The sequence below is a fragment of the Colobus angolensis genome, unplaced genomic scaffold (assembly GCF_000951035.1).
Source record: "Colobus angolensis palliatus isolate OR3802 unplaced genomic scaffold, Cang.pa_1.0 Scaffold65, whole genome shotgun sequence".
NCBI classification, from domain to species: domain Eukaryota; kingdom Metazoa; phylum Chordata; class Mammalia; order Primates; family Cercopithecidae; genus Colobus; species Colobus angolensis.
Genome location: NW_012120154.1, coordinates 1,096,814 through 1,118,699, shown reverse-complemented (window position 1 = coordinate 1,118,699; position 21,886 = coordinate 1,096,814). Strand labels below are relative to the sequence as shown.

General features: G+C 42.9%; 1 protein-coding gene across 3 annotated transcripts in view; it reads left to right on the top strand.

The window, feature by feature from the left end:
* Positions 1-21,886, top strand: part of TNRC6B (trinucleotide repeat containing 6B) — a 190,410-nt gene that overhangs the window by 7,560 nt on the left and 160,964 nt on the right. For 2 of the 3 annotated variants that reach the window (XM_011964173.1, XM_011964172.1), the window contains exon 1: positions 13,228-13,443. The exons of the other annotated variant lie outside the window; for it this stretch is intronic. In XM_011964173.1, coding sequence (XP_011819563.1) covers positions 13,439-13,443 — 5 coding nt within the window. In that variant the 5' untranslated portion in view covers positions 13,228-13,438. Of the gene's footprint in view, positions 1-13,227; positions 13,444-21,886 lie in introns of those variants that run through there. 3 annotated transcript variants of the gene reach the window in all.

The following is a 21,886-nucleotide window of genomic DNA, read 5'->3' as shown; positions in this document are numbered from 1 at the left end:
TCCGCCCGTCTCGGCCTCCCAAAGTGCTGGGATTACAGGCTTGAGCCACCGCGCCCGGCCTACAAGTTTTAAAAAATCTTATTTCATCTGAGCGCGGTGGCTCATGCCTGTAATCCCAGCACTTTGGGAGGCCGAGGCAGGCAGATCACAAGGTCAAGAGATTGAGATCATCCTGGCCAACATGGTGAAATCCCATCTCTACTAAAAATACAAAAATTAGCTGGGCATTGTGGTGCGCGCCTGTAGTCCAAGCTACTTGAGAGGCTGAGGCAGGAGAATCGCTTGAACCCAGGAGGAGGAGGTTGCATGAACTGAGATTGTGCCACTGCACTCCAGCCTAGTGACAGTGCGAGACTCCGTCTCAGAAAAAAAAAAAAAAAAAAACGTATTTCATGATTCATTTTATAGACAGTATCCGCTTTTTAGGGATTATTGATAGAATATTTAGAATTGACAGAAATTGTATCAATACCTATATTTTTATATTTCTGCTTCCTTAGGGTGCCATCTTTTTTTATTCTGCTCTCTAAGGGAGAACTATTTCAGAGGTTACATAGGAGACCTATAAGGAAATGGAATTATTGAAGACAGTTTTGTTTGTTTGGTTTTTGTTTTGTTTTGTTTTTGAGATGGAGTCTCACTCTGTCGCCCAGGCTGGAGTGCAGTGGTGTGATCTCGGCTCACTGCTACCTTCCCGGGTTCAAGCGATTCTCCTGCCTCGGCCTCCCAGGTAGCTGGGACTACAGGCGTCTGCCACCATGCCTGGCTAATTTTTGTATTTTTAGTAGAGATGGGGTTTCACCATGCTGGCCAAGCTGGTCTCGAACTCCTGACCTCAAGTGATCTGCCCACCTCGGCCGCCCAAATTGCTGGGATTACAGGCGTGAGCGACCACGCCCGGCCCTGAAGACAGTTTTATATAGATGATTCAGAGAGAAAGAAGAATGTAATTTATGGAGTTAGCACCGCTCTCCATACTCCAGTGTGGTGTGGTTCGATGTGGCTTTGTGCTCCAGGTGCTGTTTTTTAAGTTTTTTTTTTTTTTTTTTTTTTTTTTGAGACGGAGTCTTGCTCTGTCACCCAGGTTGCAGTGCAGTGGCCAGATCTCGGCTCACTGCAAGCTCTGCCTCCCGGGTTCACGCCATTCTCCAGCCTCAGCCTCCCAAGTAGCTGGGACTACAGGCACCCGCCACCATGCCCAGCTAATTTTTGCATTTTTAGTAGAGACGGGGTTTCACCGTGTTACCCAGGGTGGTATTGATCTCCTAACCTCGTGATCCACCCGCCTCGGCCTCCCAAAGCGCTGGGATTACAGGCGTGAGCCACCGCGCCTGGCTTTTAAGTTTCTTAACTCTGTCATCTTGATTAAATTCTCTTCTTCCTAATTACATTCTTCCCAATTTAAGTGTCTAGTTATAAAAGGCCCTTTTAATTTTTCTGAATTTTACTTATTATAGATCTTTCTTAAGTCCTAACAATTTGTCCTCACCTTATCTCTGTTTCTGCTGCCACCCCAACTCCCTATCTTACAGCTCTTTTAAACTTTTAAAAGTTGCACTTGTAGCACAAGATAAATCTCCACTGTAAGGATTCCTTTTATTAGTATATTTCTTGTTTCATATTTAACTACCCAATTAGGCACTACACTTTTTGGGACCATTCTTTTGGGTGTTTGTTTAAAAACATTGGGCAGCTCTATAGCATTTCCTAAACACAGGGAAAAGTAAAAATTTTCCAAAATCATGAATTTTTGTAGATAATCGTCTTCAGAACACAAATGTTGGTATTGGCCATAGGAAAGTTGTTGCTGACGTTTTAATTTTGTGTATTATACCATAAGGTTTTCTCCAGTTTTTTTCCCTTTAAACCATTACAATATGTACATGTTGAAATTAATTTATTAAGAAGTAGCAAGTTGAACTCTGTAAACTCGATCATTATTACACACTAGTAAGCTAGACATCAGAAGAATAGTTGACTTTTCTATATAATCTTGAACAGCTTTTGGGGGAACGAGGAAATGAGTTTTCTTTTCAAGTTAATTGGTATTTTGAAAACGCCACAAAGAGGTTCAATAGATGATAGTTTATACTCATGGAATTTTTGCTGCTGGGAGTTTTTGTAAATCCATCAACATTTTGTGCTAGATCTTTGGGGAACTTTCAGTTCCTAATAAATTTTGTAATTTGCATTGAAGTTACTTTAAAAAAATTCTCTAACAACATCTTTTTTTCCCCAGAAGTCTCAGAATTGTAATAAATTATGAATTCTATTTTGTGAGGTTTTTCTTGGATGCCTGGACCATGGATTAATTACAGTAAGAGTAACTTCAAGGCCGGGTGTGGTGGCTCATGCCTGTAATCTCAGCACTTTGGGAGGGAAGAGGTGGGAGGATTGCTTGAGCTCGGGAATTAGAGAATAGCCTGGACAACATGGCCAAACCTCATCTCTACAAAAAATGGAAAAATTAGCTGAGTGTGTTGTTGTGTGCCGGTAGTTCCAGCTCCTCAAGATCACTTGAGCCTGAGAGGTAGTGGTAGCAGTGAGCCAAGATCACAGCACTGCGCTCCACCCTGGGTGACAGAACAAGACCCTGTCTCAAAAAAAAAAATAAGGGTAATTTTAATAGATGACAGAATGAGACCCTGTTTCAAAAAAAAGGCCAGGCACAGTGGCTCATGCCTGTGAATCCCAGCACTTTGGGAAGCCGAGGCGGGCGGATCACCTGAGGTCGGGAGTTTGAGACCTGGCCAACGTGGAGAAACCTGTCTCTACTAAAAATACAAAATTAGCCGGATGTGGTGGCTCATGCCTGTAATCCCAGCTACTTGGGAGACTGAGGCAGGAGAATTGCTTGAATCCGGGAGGCAGAGGCTGTGGTGAGCCAAGATGGCGCCATTGCACTCCAGCCTGGGCAATAAGAGCGAAACTCTGTCTCAAAAAAAAAAAAAAAAAAAGGAAGAGAAAGAAAAGGGTAACTTTAATAGATATGTGTTTCACAATTTTATTTTATTTATTGTATTTTATTTCATAAATAAGAGGGGAGGGGAGGCTCAAGGCAGAAAAGATCGGGTTAAAGCTTTATGCTAGATCTTCGGCTCTGTGAGGATGGTTTTCTGTTGTCTTGGTCACTGCCTAGAGAAGTGCCTGGCACAAAAAGCATCTATAAATATATGTCGAGTGAATAAGTTCCCATCAACTGTTAACAATCCCTCTTCTACACACTCACTTTGAAATCTGAGGTGGTGTTATTAAAAAGCCTAATTCCAGAATATTTTATCTGTTATCAGCAGAAGAAAAGTACATTGAAGCAGTTTGGGAGGCCGAGGCAGGTGGATCACTTGAGGTCAGGAGTTCAAGACCAGCCTGACCAGCATGGTGAAACCCCATCTCTACTAAAAAGAAAAAAAAATAGAAAAATTAGCTAGGTGTGGTGGTGGGCTCCTGTAATCTCAGCTACTCAGGAGGCTGAGGCAGGAGAATCACTTGAACCTGGGAGGTGGAGGTTACAGTGAGCAAAGATCACAGCACTGCAGTCCAGCCTGGGCAACAGATTGAGACTCTGCCTTAAAAAAAAAAAAAAGGTTGCCGGGCATGGTGGCTCAAGCCTGTAATCCCAGCACTTTGGGAGGCCGAGACAGGCGGATAACGAAGTCAGGAGATTGAGACCATCCTGGCTAACATGGTGAAACCCCATCTCTACTAAAAAATACAAAAAAACTAGCCGGGCGAAGTGGCAGGTGCCTGTAGTCCCAGCTACTCAGGAGGCTGGGGCAGGAGAATGGCGTGAACCCGGGAGGCGAAGCTTGCAGTGAGCCAAGATTGCCCCCCTCGGCCCCCGCCGGGGCGCAAGAAGGAGCCTTTGTCTAAAAAAAAAAAAAAAAAAGGCATTGTTAACATTGTTACACCTTTTTCTTTTTTTATTATTATTATTATTATTATTTTTTGGCCAGGCGCGGTGGTTCATGCCTGTAACCCCAGCACTTTGGGAGGCAGAGGTGGGCAGATCACCTGAGTTTGGGAGTCCAAGACCAGCCTGACCAATATGGAGAAACCCTGTCTCTACTACAAATACAAAATTAGCTGGGCATGGTGGCACATGCCTGTAATCCCAGCTACTAGAGAGGATGAGGCAGGAGAATCACTTCAACCTGGAAGGCAGAGGCTGTCATGAGCTGAGATCTCGCCATTGCACTCCAGCCTGAGCAACAACAGTGAAACTGTCTCAAGAGCGAAACTGTCTATTTCCTGAAATGGAATCTCACTCTACCCAGGCTGGAGTGCAGTGACACAATCTCAGCTCACTCACTGCAACCTCCGCCTCCCAAGTTCAAGCTATTCTCCTGTCTCAGCCTCCCAAGTAGTTGGGATTACAGATGCCCACCACCACACCTGGCTAATTTTTGTATTTTTGGTAGAGACAGGGTTTCAGCGTGTTGCCCATGCTGGTCTCAAACTCCTGACCTCAGATGATCTGCCCACCTCAGCCTCTCAAAGTGCTGGGATTACAGGTGTGAGTCATTGCACCCACCCCACCCACCTTTTTTTTTTTTTTTTTGAGACAGGGTCTCACTTTGTCACCCAAGCAGTGCAATGGTGCAATCTGGGCTCACTGCAGCCTCAACCAAAAAAATTCTTTTTGAGACAGGATCTCTCATTGTCACCCAGGTTGGAGTACAGTGGCATGGTCATGGTTTATTGCAGCCTCCACCTCCTAGACTCAAGCAATCCTCCCACTTTAGCCTCCGGAGTAGCTAGTACTACAGGCACACACAACCATACCTGGCTAATTTTTTTTTGTTTTTAGTAGAAACAAGGCCTGACTGTGTTGCCAGGCTGGTCTTGAATTCCTGGGCTCAAGCAGTCCTCCCACCTCAACCTCCGAAAGTGCTTGTATTACAGGCATGAGCCACCATGTCCAGTCATCAACTTTAGATTCAGTCCTTTCTTGAATATGTTCCAACAGACCTGATTTTATCATTGTTCTCCTTAAGCATCCTACTTATAGGCCAGTGTATTAGTCCTTTCTCATGCTGCTAATAAAGAACTTCCTGGCTGGGCGCGGTGGCTCACGCCTGTAATCCCAGCACTTTGGGAGGCTGAGGCAGGTGGATCACTAGTTCAGGAGATCGAGACCATCCTGGCTAACACAGTGAAACCCCGTCTCTACTAAAAACCAAAAAATTATCCGGGCGCAGTGGCGGGCGCCTGTAGTCCCAGTTACTCGGGAGGCTGAGGCAGGAGACTGGTGTGAACCCAGGAGGCAGAGCTTGCAGTGAGCCAAGATCGCACCACTGCATTCCAGCCTGGGCGACAGAGCAAGACTCCGTCTCAAAAATCAATCAATCAATCAATAAAATAAAGAACTTCCTGAGACTGGGTAATTTATAAAGGAAAGAGGTTTAATTGACTCACACATCCACATGGCTGGGGAGGCCTCAGGAAACTTCCAGCCATGGAGTAAGGGAAAGCAAACATGTCCTTCTTCATTTGGCGGCAGAAAGGAGAAGTGCTGAGCAATGGGGGAAAAGCCCCTTCTATAACCATCACATCTCGTGAGAACTCACTATCACAAGAACAGCAGGAGGGTAACCACTCCCATGATTCAGTTACCTCCCACTGGGTCCCTCCCACAACACGTGGGGATTATGGGAACTACAAGATGAGATTTGGGTGGGGACACAGCCCAACTGTATCAGCCAGTTATCAGTTATTGTTTCTTTGGTTTTTTCTTTCAGAAAATGCCTTTCCAACCAAGCCTGAACGTTTTCTTTGCTTCTAAGGGCCTCCCTAAGATGCTATTAGCCTGTCTATGCATATTTTCAAAGGAACTTGTGCTCCTCCCAGGGGCTCTCCTGAAGGTCTTCCACGCACGTCTGGTTTCCTTCTGCCTTACATGTCTCTGGGCAGGCAAAGAAATCCTTCTTTCTGACTAGCTGCAAATCCGACTTTTGTGGGAATAGTCTTTAAGAAAAAGCAAATTAATTTCAAAGACAAAACTAGGTTCAAAAGTGAATATTTACAAAGAGGAGATAAATCACAAAAATGGCAACTTAAAAAAATTAAATATCACAAAATTCAGAAAAACAATGTAATATTTGTATTAATTGGTTGCCTAACACATGGCTGTGAAACGTTTTCACCTACATTTTTTGCTTGTACTATACTCTTTGATCATCCCTCCCTATTCTGTGATCTTTTCTAAAAAGAGAATAGGTAAATAATTCAGTGCTTCCTATAGCATGGTTTACCAAAATGTGTTTTTTGTGATTAATTAGATAAGTTCCATTCAGCCTCACAACTTGTTACTGGTAACATCATATAAATTTGTAAAATTGTTGGCAGGGGCCGGGCGCGGTGGCTCAAGCCTGTAATCCCAGCACTTTGGGAGGCCGAAGTGGGCAGATCACAAGGTCAGGAGTTTGAGACCAGCCTGGCCAACATGATAAAACCCCGTCTCTACTAAAAATCCAAAAATTAGCTGAGCATGGTGGCACACATCTGTAATCCCAGCTATTCAGGAGGCTAAGACAGGAGAATCACTTGAACCAGGGAAGTGGAGGATGCAGTGAGCTGAGGTCGTGTCACCACATTCCAGCCTGGGCAACAGAGTAAGACTTTGTCTCAAAAAAAAAAAAAATTGTTAGCAATTTTGGGAAACCTCTATTGAGTATCTTTTATATATGTACTATGAAATTGCCGGGCTTCACTGTTTCTTGTACATTGGCTAATCTGAAATAGCCTTTGAATTGACATATGTATATTACAACATAATTTGGCCCTGCCTATTTCTGTCGTGATACAGAGTGAGTTCACCTAGTAACAGCTCTTTGTACATTGATGGTTAACATTATCTCAGCCATACACAGGTTCATGAACACCACATACATTTAGTTTATTCCACTGAACCCAAAACAAAGGTATCCTCAACTGAAGGTCTCCTTAGGGGGTCTCCAGAATGACTGAAGTCACTCTTAAGTCCACTGACACAAGGGGAACCATACTGGCAAGAAAGCTGGTATGGAAGGACAAATACTATTAATATATAATTCCATTTATCCAAGGTACTTAGAGCAGTCAGTTTAGAGACAGAAAGTAGAATGGTGGTTGCCAGGGGCTGAGGGAAGGGGAAAAAATGAAGTTGTTGTTTAATGTGTACAGAATTTCAGATTTGCAAGATGAAAAAGTTCTGGAGATCTGTTGCACAGCAGAGTGAATATACATAATGCCACTGAACTATAAACTTAAAAATGGTTAAGATGATCGATTTTATGTTTTGTTTTGTTTTTTTTTTTAACCACAATAAAAAGTTTTGGGCCACGTGCCATGGCTCAATCCCAGCACTTTGGGAGGCCAAGTGGGAGGGTTGTTTGAGCCCAAAATTCGAGACCAGCATGGGCAACATGGGGAGATCCCCACTGCTACCAAAAAAAAAAAAAAAAGTGGGAGAAGGACATGGACAGACACTTCTCAAAAGAAGACATTTATGCGGCCAACAAACAAAAAAAAAAAAAAAAAAGCTCGTCATGGTGGTGGATGCCTGTAGTCCTAGCTCCTTGGGAGGCTGAGTTTGAGACAGGAGGACTGCTTGAACCTGGCAGTTTGAGGCTGCAGTGAGCCATAATTATGCCACTGCCCTCTAGCCGAGGCAACAGAGCGAGACCTGGTCTCCAAAAACAAAAAACAGTAACCAAAAAATAAGGGATAATTGGGCACTTTGTTAGGATCCTTCCTAGAGCTTTAGGAGGGGCCCATGAAATTGAGGGGCCTGCAGCTTAAATTACCTTCAGAGCAAAGCAAATCTGTTTCAACCATTCTGGTCCATTCTGGTCCTATCTATCTGTTGACACCCAACTGATCTAAGCCGTAGTGCCTCCATTTTCAAACTCATCTCTTAGAGCACAACCATGCAGTTAATAATTTTATCTTAACACTTTTTTGTTGACTGCCTCATGCATATGTCTTATCTTTGAACTGTAGGATACGTGTTGTTTTCCTTTACAGCCTAAAAGTACCTAGGCTCATAGTATTCATCCATTCATTCCTTTGCTTATTTGTTCATTCATTCAGCAATATTAATTGAATTTCTCTTCTGTGCTAGACCCAGAAATAAAAGCTACATACCCTGCCCTCTTAAGGTTCATTGTTTAGAGGGGGAAACGCCAAGTAAGTGGTTAACCATAATAGGCTATGAAGGTGCTGCTTTGGAGGTATGTACAAGGTGCCTTGGAACACAGATGGGGGTACTGGACTCAGCCTGGAGTGTCAAGAAAGGCTTCCTCCAAATGCAGATTTAACTTTTGAGGTTTGATTCTAAGGAATTTGAGAAAAACTGTTCCCTAAAAGGCCTGCTAGCATTCTAACTTAAATAGAATGTTCACATTCTATTTTGTAACTGAATCCAGAGATTGTTGGATTTAGGTTGCATTGGAGATCTAACATAGTTTTGGCTATTATTTCTATCTTCTGACTTTGTTGGGAGTAAGAATAGCAGAAATGCTTAGCTCTCCCATTGACATTTTTTCTTGTCAGCCTACCTCCTTGTCATGGTTTGGTAGTACTGAAGTTGGTAAAACTTGGAAAAGCCTTTGCCTTTCCTAGGTTCTCTACATGGCAAACTCCTACTCATTCTTTGAGACTCAGTTCAAACTCTCACCTCCTCCCCTGTGAAATCTTTTCTTATTCTCCCAGCAGTTACCCTTTTTATTGCTACAGCACAGCCATGTTATATCTCTATTTATACTTTCATTATGATACTTTGCTATATTTTAATTATAGATTAAAATGCCTCTCTGTCCTTTGAAGTGTTATTAATCATTTTTATATGCCCCTGGGTCTAGTCCTATCATACAAATAAGGATTGTTGTGCAACAAATAAGGATTGTTGACTTCATGAATGAATGGTGAGTCCAGAGTTTGGAGTCTTCTTTTTTATTTTTTTCTTTGAGACGGAGTCTTGCTGTGTCGCCAGGCTGGCGTGCAGTGGCGCGATCTCAGGTTACTGCAGTCAGCCTCCCAGGTTCAAGCTATTCTCCTCCCTCAGCCTCCCGAGTAGCTGGGATTACAGGCACGCACCACCACACCCAACTAATTTTTGTATTTTTAGTAGAGATGAGGTTTCACCATGTTAGCCAGGATGGTCTTGATCTCCTGACCTCATGATCCACCCACCTCGGCCTCTCAAAGTGCTGGGATCACAGGCGTCATCCATCTTATTTTTTGACTGTCATCCATCTTATTTAATCTTCAAGTTTATTTATGTAAAGTTACATATAATTCTAGCATGATTTAAAAGATTTTCTCTAAATCTGCAGTTACGATATCCTCTTCTCAGCCCTTAATGTTTGTGACTTCTCTCTTTTAATTGATCAGATTTTTGACAGAATTATCTACATTTATTTAATTGTTTAAAACAAAATACAGCCGGGCGCGGTGGCTCAAGCCTGTAATCCCAGCACTTTGGGAGGCCGAGATGGGCGGATCACGAGGTCAGGAGATCGAGACCATCCTGGCTAACACGGTGAAACCCCGTCTCTACTAAAAAAATACAAAAAACTAGCCGGGCGATGTGGCGGGCGCCTGTAGTCCCAGTTACTCGGGAGGCTGAGGCAGGAGAATGGCATAAACCCGGGAAGCAGAGCTTGCAGTGAGCTGAGATCTTGCCAGTGTACTCCAGCCTGGGTGACAGAGCGAGACTCCGTCTCAAAAAAAAAAAAACAAAATACAATTTTGGGTTTTATTCAGTTTACTTTTTTTTTTTTTTGGCTGTTACATCTGTGCCCAAAAACAAAACGTGTATATATATCATATACATATATCATATTATATATATTTTTTAATCTGTCGCCAAGGCTGGAGTACAGTGGTGTGATCTCAGCTCACTGCAGCTTTGACTTCCCAGGCTCAAGTGATCCTCCCACCTCAGCCTCCAGAGTAGCTAGGACCACAGGCATACCCCACCAAGCCTGGCTAATTTTTAAAATTTTTTTGTAGAGGCAAGATCTCACTATGTTTGTTGCCCGGTCTGAAACTCTTGGGCTCAAGCAGTCCTCTAACTTTGGCTGCACTCCAGCCCGGGCGACAGAGCGAGACTCCCTCTCAAAAATAAATAAATAAATAAAAATATCAATAATAATTTTTATTACTTTGTATCCTTACCTCATAATAATATAATTTTAAAACATTGTCTAATTGTTAATATGAAAAAAGTATAATAAATCTATCACAGAATCTATTATGCCTGGAAACACAAGGGAGAAATAATATATTTATTGCACTTGTTTTTTTTTTTTTTTTTTTTGAGATGGAGTCTCGTTGTGTCACCCAGGCTGGAGTGCAGTGGCCGGATCTCAGCTCACTGCAAGCTCCGCCTCCCGGGTTCCCGCCATTCTCCTGCCTCAGCCTCCTGAGTAGCTGGGACTACAGGCGCCCACCACCACGCCCGGCTAGTGTTTTGTATTTTTTTTAGTAGAGACGGGGTTTCACCGTGTTAGCCAGAATGGTCTTGATCTCCTGACCTCGTGATCCACCTGTCTAGGCCTCCTAAAGTGCTGGGATTACAGGCTTGAGCCTCCGCACCCGGCCTTGCACTTGTTTCTTTTAGATAAACAATTAGACTAACTATACTGAATTTAGAGGTATTGCATAGAAAAGATGATCTGGAGGTTAAGGAAAAAGTATTCAGTGGCTGGGTGCAGTGGCTCACGCCTGTAATCCCAGCACTTTGGGAGGCCGACGCGAGTGGATCACGAGGTCAGGAGTTCGAGACCAGCCTGGCCAACATGGTGAAACCCTGTCTCTATTAAAAATACAAAAATTAGCTGGGCATGGTGGCTAACACCTGTAATCCCAGCTACTCAGGAGGCTGAGGCAGGAGAACTGCTTGAACTCAGGAGGTGGAGGTTGCTGTGAGCTGCTATCATGCCACTGCACTCCAGCCTGGGCGACAGAGCAAGACTGTGTCTGAAAAAAATATATATATATTATATGAATATATATATTCATCATATTATTTGAAATTAGAACCAATATTATATTTAAAATATGTTTGTTCTGTTTCCAAACTTTTCATACAGTTTGCTGTTTAACACTTACAAGGCAACACATTTGTATACAATAATATTCTACACTGGGGAATGGAACTTAGCAAAGTTCAGTTTCATAAAGAAAGCATGTCCATCACAAATTAAAACAAGGTGGATGTTCAGTCTCCATACATTTTTACAAATCGAGCCTGCTACAACTTTCAGTAACTCATCTGGAAGGTATTGGAAGGATAAAAATAGACTAAATAATCAGAATTTCCATTCTAGGAGTTTCCTGCTTTTTCCTGCATCTCAGTTGTAAGTGCAGGGCTTGGCTATTCCACTGAGTGCCACGCAAAGACAGTGGAAGCTTGTTAAGCCGCAGCTATTCAGGCTGCCAGATTGTCCAGGCATTGGCTTTTGCCTGCCCTGAAACAGCTCTTTTCCTGTCCTCATATCTGAGTGGAAAAAGCAAAGGCAGGCGAAGGTATAAAGACCCAGAAGCCAGGATGACAACAAGTGTATGGGATTTTACAGGCATTCATAGGTTCCTTTTCAAGGAAAGCTGGGTTTCTAGAATCCGTCAGTTGTCTGCTGGCTGGCACGGCAGCCTAGTTTATGGGAGAAGCACACTGGGGAATCCTCCCTTTTCTGGTTTATAGAGATAGGTGGAGTCGATAGTCACAGGGCACTCTCATGCGCTTTTTACCATTTTAGTTACTTTCTTTCCTGAAGCTGTCCTTAAAACATAGATGAATGTGAGTTTCTGGGAACTATGTGACCCTCATTCCCCTAAGTTGTTTATGTTCAGGTGGCAGGTTTCCTCCTACTCAGCCCAGCCCTTCTGAATATGGTCCAAGTCATAGATTTATTCATTTATTTAGCTCCTATGTGAGGTTTGGTGTGGAGCCTCACCGAGCAATGAAGACGTGGTATTTTTCCTTATACAGTTTACAGTCTGCTGGGGAAGACTAATATTAAACACATTCGTTCGTAAATACTAAATTGCAATTATGACCATTGCTCTAAAGAAGTAATAAAAGATATTATGGGAGTGTTAACAGGAGGGCCTGGTCTGGACTGTGAAGGTCAATAAGCCTTCCCAGCGTGGAGGCGAACTTTTGAGATGGCCAGGAAAAAATGAACGGAACTATTCAAAGAAAGCAGCCAAGTGCAGAGTTTCGGAGGTGAAAGAAACCAAAGATACCACCTAGCAAAGCCCAATCTCCGCCTGCTTACAAATGAGAAAACTGAGGCCAGGCAGGGTGGGAGGGTGGGTAAGGGACTGACTTACTTGCTGTTAGCACTGAAGTTACACAGCCTGTGAGCCACAGGGCTGGAGATGCAAACCGAGCTTGGGTTTCTTAGGTGGGTAGGAATGGAGATGTATATGGGAAGGAGAAGGGATTAGGAGTGGTGGAAACCAGGTAGGTTTTAATTTAATGCCTAGTCTCCCTCAGCTGCAGAGCTACCTCCTGCGGTGGGGGAGGGGATTAAAGATGACTCAGACCTGCCCTAGCCCAGAGAAACTCCGTTTGCAATGTTGAAGCATAGTTTTTATTTGGGTTTGGGGGAGGAGGTACTGAATACACATACAGGCAAAATAGTAAGTGTAGAGTTCAGAATTGGGAAACCAGTCCCTCTTCTGCAGCTGTTTAGCTGTGCAATTTGGGATAAGTCACTTAACCTTTCTGAATTGCAGTTCAGTTTATACTTTTGTGCGTTTCTTTCAGTCTTTTTCTATGCATTTTAGGAGCTTCTTAGAGATCAGTCGTGCCCTATATTTCACCTCAGGCTTTCAAAACTGAAGCCTCTTGTTTGGTAGAGCTGCGTTTCAGCCCCTTGTACAGAGCAGTTTGCCAGCCTGTGCTTGCCCAAACATCTAGAGAATAACTAGCAAGCGAGCCAGGAGAAGATCCAGGAGCTGTAAGAATCGTTAGCAACTGAGCATATTTCTATAAACCAATAAAGGTTTTTCTGTTTTGTTCATCTGTTACCCTTATGCTGTTGCCACTTTCACATGCAGTGTCTGTAGGCGGAGAGTATGAGATAACAGCATTTCACAAATGAAAGTGAGTGGAAAAGGGCTGCTTCCCCTTTAAGGCAGTCTCAGCTCCAGCTCCCTCCCCTTTCCTGATTGACAAACCTACCCGAAGTCACATGATCTGCCTCTATTTGAAGGTCACAAAAAGCTGCTTCCTTTAGAGACAGAGGGGGAGAGAGAGAGCAAGAGGGAGAGTGTGTGAGAGAGAGTTAGTTCAAGCCAAAATGGCCGACAGAGTCTCTGCTGGTTTCTGAATATTTAAAATACAAAAAAACAGATAGACAAAAAGAATTCATTTTTTGGACCTTTTTTCATTTCCATTTCTACCTTGTATGCCTCAATTTGCTGGATTTAAGCACTGCTGCACTTTATGAGGTTGGTAAATATTTTCAATTTTTTTAAACCAATTGATTTATATGGATCTTGTCTAACCGTTTTCACTGGTGGTGTTGCAAATCGACATTTGTCTAGCATGGAGACTGGCTTCAGACATTTCGTGGATCTGTGTAAATCAGACCCGTGATGTACTTTTGGTTCGGCATTTTAGAAATGGAAAAGACGTGTTAAAATATTTAGATTTTGAAGTGATTTAATTGCACTTTTAATGTATATGCAGATTTTCATCATCGTTTCTATCTTGCAATAAATGAAGCTGCGAGTAATTGGAAATTTGCTATTTAGAAAGAGGTTTTTTAAAAACACAGACCTCCCCCCTCCCCCCTTAAATCTGCTGCAAAAATTTGCATAAATATAAATGGGTTTGCATTCTTTCGGCTGCTAAGGCCGACAAAGGATCTGGGAGGGCAAGCCCTAGAACGGGAAAGCCTTTTTCTCTCTTTTTATTTTTTAAACTGGGCCCTCCTTCCTAGAGAGATGTAAAACCTAAAGTAAGACCTGATACATTTTAAACATCAGGTTGGGGGCGGGTGAACACCAGGAGGTTTGGGGTTTGTAGATTCCCCTGCTTGAAAACCTCCCAAGCAATATGTGGCTCACCCTCTCCTTTCTGCGCGCGCTCGTTTGCACTGGGTCTCTGTGTGTGTTCTCAAATGTGCAGCCAGATGCGCTTTTATTTTGATCGTGGATTCAACCAAAGGGTAGGACTATGTTGTAAACATGGTGTTTTAAAGATATGAACAGCTATTCACCGCGATTAGAAATTATTTATCAGTTCTCCCTGTGTATTAGCCTTCTTCATTCCTCACGAAATAAAATTTTTGTTTAATTTTACACAGATGCATAACTGGGCTTTTCAGCATAAATTCGTCGTGTGGGTGTGTGGTTGCCTGTTTTGGCCATGTATCCACTGCGAAGTGGTCATTTAGGGTCACATGTATAAGTAGCAGTCTATGTGATTGTTAGTAACCCCTGAAGCTGTGCAGTGCCTGAAGTTAAATTCCATTACTCCTAATGCAGGATTCTAGAAGCCTGAGAGCAGGGAGGAAAGAAAGCTGAAAACTTGCTTTCTCAGAGCCTCCTCCCCCTATCATTGTGAGAGTGTGATGTAATGCTTCTCGGTCTGGTGGGCTGAAAGGATTGTAGTTTGTGATGTGGCGGGTAAATTGCCCCCACCCCTGGGTAAATTACTCCACCCCCCTGAGCACATCCCTGGCTCTGAGAGGCCTTGTTTTCTTTTCTCTTTTTTTCCTAATTTGTATCCTCCTGATTTATGCTGTGGCATATTGGCATGAGAAAGAGACTGTTCTTCTAAATCTGTTACAAAGTATAGTTTAGAAAAGGCATTTAAAATATGCAAATAGGTTGAATTGTCATATCCCCATCATTAAATATGTAGACGTGGATTAAAGCTAATTAAGCATAAATGGAATAATTTTGATCAGAAGGGAGCAGTGTTTTTTGTTGTTTCCTTTTTAATTAATCTAATTATGAGATGCTTACTGGGCCTGAAAGTGTTAAAAAAGATAAAGTGGAAAAAATGCTGGACCATTTTGAAAATTTGACAGTCTGGAAGAGGGTGTGTGGTGCTTTCAAAAGCTTTATTCACTCTTAAAATGGATTGACCTCTTGTGCTGAAAATGGCCTGTTTCTTTGGGCCAATTGTGTGTAGATGAAGGGACTTTCACGCTAATTTAACAAAAAGACTTTCCATTTGAATACATAAGATAATTAAAGCCCTCTGTCTCTAACAAGCAAGGATGTTATTATTTTAAAAAATTAATGTTGTTATGTTAGTAATGGTAATAAATACAGAAGTGACTGTTTAGGTTCACTGTAAATTTTTTGATGATATAAACCCAGCTTTTGTATAAGAAGGATTGGAAACATTACATGAAAGAGGTAGTCTGGAGCAAAGTTGTCTCTAAATTTTTTAACGGCTTGAATTTAAAGGGAAAAGATAGAGAAATTACCTTAGTGATAGGAAGTGTTGCACTGTGGTAGACCTAAAGGAAAATCAGAGCTCTGATTTTTGTTGTTGTTTTTCTGAAAATGAAAGCACTTTTTGGGGGCTTTGCTTGTTAGATGATTCATTTTACACCTGTTTCCTAAAGTTGGTCTTACTGAAGAGGAGAGAAAAACCTAGGGTTTGCATGTTTTGCCATTAGCTTGTTTGTGTGGACTGTGTAAACATATGAATGGCAGGTTAATTCAGTTTGCAGAGAGGAGGAACCAGAGCAGGGTACCTGCTCTCTTAGGCAGAACAGAGAATGATAGAATGAATGCTATTTGATTCTTTGAAATGTTTTTTGTAAATTTTATTTTCCCCCAGATAATTAAAAGGCGAAATAAATAAGACCTGGCTTCACGTATGGGAAACATTATGGCTCTGGTGAGTCGATAGCTCGACTGCCATTTTGGATCTCAGATCCTGCAGAACCAATCCTTCTGGCTCACCAACGTGATGGTCATCCAGAAGGAAATGAAAATGGGTAATCAATTAAGTGTGCATATGGATAGTATTTAATTTGTGCCTTCTGTTGAAGTTTTCTTTCTGTGAGTATTGTGAATTGAAGCTTTAAAAACTTTAAAGATGTGGCCGATGTTATGAGGAGCAATATTCAGGGGTATTGGAACTTGCACGTTGTGGTTTTACTTTTATAAAATGAGATGGCGTATGCAGAGGAAGTTTCTTACTGGAGAAAGTGAATATAATCCCTATTAACCTCTCCACCCCCCAGCCAATCCATATTTCCTAATGCTGGATCAACTAGTGATAATATCATAACACTACTCTGTCTCAGAAAAAAATGTCACAGATTCATGACTGAAACATCACAAAAATTGGTAGCGTTCATCAGAAGTAGTATCTCAATTTTAAAGTGCTTTTCAGTCTTTCCATCTGGTTCCCAGAAAGGAAGCTTTGGCATCTTTGATATATGGTGCAAACTCAGCTCTGCTCTTCAGCTGTGAATGGCCATTTGTTATTCTGTATGGCCACTTGGATGATCCTTTAAAAATAAACTTCCGAACATTGAAGCAGAGGCTTCTAAGGCTTCTCCAGCCCTTCAGCTCTACAAGAGACTGTAAGAGTGTTGTGCGATGATGAGACCTTCAGGTTCTGCAGAGCAGACTGAGCAGCTCCGGCTCTTTGAGGACCACCCTGAGGAATTAGGGTGGTCCTCACCCTACCCAACTGCTCCATGACTGAAAAGTTTGGGGGGATTTTAGTTTTTATAACTCAGATCATATCATCATTGATCATCTGCAGTTTAAGCTGGACACGGCCCTGAGGCAATGCAGATAGATGAATGTACTTTGTCCCTTTCCTCAAGGAGTACCAGGTCAGCATTATTGGTAAACAGAGCGTCACAACTTGGCAGTTTACGTGCAATATTCAGAGCAAGTTCCTGGTTACAGAAGTATCCTGAGTATCTGCATTAGGAGAGTCTGTATTTAAAAATTTTTTTAAAGAAGCCAAATAGGCCAGTCGTGGTGGCTCATGCCTGTAATTCCAGCATTTTGGGAGTCCAAGGCAGGTTGATTGCTTGAGCTCAGGAGTTTAAGACCAGCCTGGGCAACATGGCAAAACCCTGTCCCTACAAGAAATGTTTTAAAAAATTAGCTGGGCATGGTGGCTCACGCCTGTCGTCTCAACTGCTCAGGAGGCTGAGAGGTGAAAGGACAGCTTGAGCCGGTCAAGTCCACACTGCAGTGAGCCAAGATCACGCCACTGCGTTCCAGCCTAGGAAACAGCGAGACCCTGTCTGGGAAAAAAAAAAAAAAAAAGCTGGCCGGGCACAGTGGCTCATGCCTGTAATCCCAGCACTTTGGGAGGTCGAGGTGGGCGGATCACGAGGTCTGGAGTTCGAGACCAGCCTGGACAATATGGTGAAAGCCTGTCTCTACTAAAAATACAAAAAAACTAGCTGGGGGTGGTGGCGTGTGCCTGTAGTCCCAGCTACTCAGGAGGCTGAGTGAAGCCAGGAGTCGGAGGTTGCACAGAGCTGACATTGTGCCCCTGCACTCCATCCTGGGCAATAGAGGCAGACTCCATCTCAAAAAAAAGAAAAAAGAAAAAAAAGCCAAATAATTACCCCATTTAATAATTTTTAGTTAATTGGATATTAGACTTCTTTAAGTGGAACTTGTTTCTATCTGGTGGCTGCGGAGAGGGACAGCATATGCTAATTGTTTCTCTGTAAGTATTGTTCGTGGATTTACTCTAATCCCACTTTCCTCACCTGCTTCTTGTGATTAAGACTGGTGTCGGGGGTAGGGTGGAGTGAATTGAACCCACTTGGCCAGAAAAGGGATTTATTTAACTCATGGCAGTGACATCTTAACATTGTTTCCTTCTTTCCGTCATATATTTATTCAGCAATAATTTATTATGCACTGATGTAGGTGCTGGGGCATCTAAGAATTCATTTGGTTGGCCCATTGCCTTCAATAGTTTGGTTCATGTGGAAATTTTTGCCATCTGGTGACTATATAACTTACTGCTTTAGGTTATGACTGAGATAACTCCTTAGTTATCTTTTCTGATAATCAGGGAATTAGTTCATTTTTTGCTTCTGGTAGTTTTAGAGACTTCCATTGAAAGTTTGACTTGATAGTCACTTTATTAAACATTGTCTTTAGCTCTGTGCACTCTCTTCAAAAGTATCTTTTGAATTATCTCTGAGAACTTTGCAACCTAGAATTGCCTTCCTGGTTATTTTATCACATCCTTCAGTTTTACTTTTTTAGTGCTACTAAACTGTATCACCATCTGAAATTATTTGTGTATGGTACGTCTCTCTCCACAGTACTATCCGGTTTCCTGAGAGCAGAGACCTTATCTGTTTTCCTCACTGTTGTATCCCCAACGTCTAGAACTGGGCTTGGCAGGAGTAGATGTTGAGTGAAAATGTGTGAGTATAAGGTCACCAGGACTCCCTGTGTGAAGGCGGTAGGCTCATTTCCTCACCAGCAAAATGGGGATAATAACATTGTTGCGAAGCATAAAGGAAATGCTCTCTGTGAGGGCTGGGCACCTAGTCTTGTTGCTTAGTAAGTGTTTCCTTCCCCTTTGCTGTATCTCCCTTTGTTGAATGAACCAGAAAGGCTTTTATGGCCCCACAGAATGGCTCTGTTCTTTCTCATGGCTACCAGGATCATGAAGCCTGCACGGTGATTGCACAGAGCTTTGGCCTTCACAAGGACAGGAGCAGCGCGGAGCCTTTTCTTTTTATTCAAGTCCCTACATTCCTGTGGTCTGATGTCGTCTCTTCATACTCTCCAGTTTCCTGCAGGCCGTGCCTCTGTGTTGTATCCACGTTTACTTGGCTGTTTTTCATACATTCTGTGCTTTGCATCAGAAAGTTCTCAGCAATTTCAAATGAATAGGTCTTAGAGTTTACTAGGCAAAGGAGAACATTGAATACAGCGTTTTCTCCCTCATCGTGATTATTCTGAGCCCACACATGTAAATTCTGTTGATTTGACCAAATTATTACTAGTTTTTTTTTTTTTTTTTTTTTTTTTTAAATATGAGATGGAGTCACTCTGTCGCCCAGGCTGGAGTGCAGTGGCGCGATCTTGGCTCACTGCAACCTCCGCCTCCTGGGTTCAGGGGATTCTTCTGCCTCAGTCTCCCGAGTAGCTGGAATTACAGGTGCCCACCACTATACCCAGCTAATTTTTTGTATATTTTAGTAGATACAGTGTTTCAGCATGTTGGCCAGGCTGATCTTGAACTCCTGACCTCATGATTCGCCTGCCTCGGCCTCCCAAAGTGCTGGGTTTACAGGCATGAGCCACCGTACCCAGCCACCAGTTTTTACTCAATAGGTAAAATAAAAATTTAGGTCCACTGCCCACTTTATACAATGCTGTGGAATTAGTATAGGTGACAGAAAAATGGCTTTCATTCATTGACTTTGGAATTTGTTTTTTAAAAAACCTAGAAAATGATCTGTTTACTCATTCATTCTGCAAATAATTACTGAGTGCCTTTTACATGCCAGGTGTTGATAAGTACAAGTACAAACCTAGCAGTAGTGTGAAGATTTTCTCCAGACACAACTGCTGAAGTAAGACAATAGATGCAAGGGGCTGGCTTGTGCTCAGGGTGCTGGGGGGTTACAAAGGATGGACACCTACAGAGATAACAGCTTCTGCAAAGACCATGGGGGCACTAGTGGACATTGGCATGTTTGGGGAACAGCATAGAGAGTACTTTGACATGGTTGGAGTGTCGTGTGCTTAAGGGAAGAAATAATCTGAGAAATCAGAGGCAAGCTGAAAACCTAAGCCTTAACCACATGCAGAAGAGTGTATAAGCCATGTTTGAAAGTCTTTTTCCTGAGAACAGTTGAAGGGTTTTAAGTGGGAAAGTCACTTGTTGAGATTGGATTTTTGAAAGATGATTCTGGTGTGTTGTGGAAACTGGCTGGGACGTTGCACATAAGACCAGATGATATTATAGTAATCTCAGGTAATAGTAGCCTGAACTGACAACAGAGTTGGGGACAAATGAATGAATTCCAGAGGCATTTAGGAAGATTTCGGAGGAGTTGGTCATTGGGTATGAGAAGGCGGGGTTGGAGAAATGTAAAATAACACCTATGTCTCTGGCTGGGCTTCTTGCGGGAATGGGGCCACCATTCATTGAGTTAGGGTGCATTTAGATGAGAGACAGGTGTGGGGTTGAGATTATGAATTCAGTTGGAATCATTGAATCCTGAGATATCCAGGTGAAAGGCTGGAGTAATTACAGGTCCAGTCTGGAGATAAAAGACTTAAGAGTCATCCATAGTTTGAAATTTACCAATTTTTTTTTTTTTTTTTGAGACGGAGTCTTGCTCCATTGCCAGGCTGGTGTGCAGTGGCACAATCTTGGCTCACTGCAACCTCCGCCTCCCCGGTTCAAGCCATTCTCCTGCCTCAGCCTCCCGAGTAGCTGGGATTACAGGCATGCGTCACCACGCCCAGCTAATTTTTGTATTTTATTAGAGACGGGGTTTCACCATGTTGGCCAAAATGATCTCGATCTCTTTACCTTGTGATCCACCTACCTTGGACTCCCAAAGTGCTGGGATTACAGGTGTGAGCCACCGCGCCTGGCAAGATTTTCCTTTTGAAGTTGATTTCTTTGTTAGGATGTCCAAAGATGGCATACCTGTACTATGCAGTGCAAGGTGCTGTTCAGTGCTATTAAGGGGATACTATTTTATAAAGATAAGGCCATATACTCTCATTACCATAGTGATTATTAGAAGTACCAAAGGAGTTTGAGGGAGGAGAGACACTGATTTTAACTGTGTTGATCAGAGAAAGCTTTCTTAAGGACTTTATGTATTTGAGTGGAACCCTACAGATCGGGCAGAATGGTGATGAGTAGACTCAGGGCAGGCTGTATTAGCTAGAGGAAGGTGGAGGAGGGCTAGGTGTGTCCAGGGAGGATTGAGGGGAGGTTGTACATGTGTAGAGGAGCTGAGTGGCTGCCGAGTGGTTTGTATTGCCGTGGTAGATGTTGGGGACCTGTTGAAAATCTGATGGCAGTGCAGTGAGAATACTGATATGGCAATGGTGCAGAGGAGGACTTGGTGGGGGGCCACCGATTAAAGGAAGAATTGAGAGGCAGGCAGGCCAGTTAGGGGATAAAAGGACTATTATGAAAGGTCCTGCTAAAGGCTATAGCTATGGGACTAGGGACCGGGTTTTTAAGGTGAATGATGAGACTCTTCAACAAAAAGGAAGATGATGCATTCCCAGGTCAGACTTACTGAATTGGAGAATTTGGTGGGACTTGGCAATGGAACTGGTTAGCAGGCAGCTGGCAATGTGGATCTGCAGCTTGAGAAGGAGGTCAGAAGTGGAGATAAAGACTTGGAAGGCTTCCACGTGGAAGTGATAGTCGAAGCTAAGGGAGAGGATGAGGTCACCATGGGAGTGTAAAGAATAGAAAAGAGAACTGAGAATGAGACCTTGGGGACAGGAAGAGAAAGAGGACCTGGGAAAGGATAAAAAGAACGGTGGCTCTGTAGGACAGTCATTCCTCATCACTGAAGATGAGGGAAGGACTGTTCCATCACAGGTGTGATCAGCAGTTCAAATGCTGCACAGAAAGAAAAGTATTTGGTTATGGCAACATTCCCGAACCTGATGTTGGGAGGTGGTTCCAGTGTTGGTTTGGGAATCATTCGATGGCACCAGCACCACCCAGTAGAAACAGAATGCAAGCCACGTGTGTTATTTTAAATTTTCCAGGAGTCACATTTAAAAAGTAAAAACAGGCCGGGCACAGTGGCTCACGCCTGTAATCCCAGCACTTTGGGAGGCCGAGGCAGGCAGATCATGAGGTCAGGAGATCGAGACCATCCTGGCCAACATGGTGAAACCCCATCTCTACTAAAAATACAAAAATTAGCCAGGC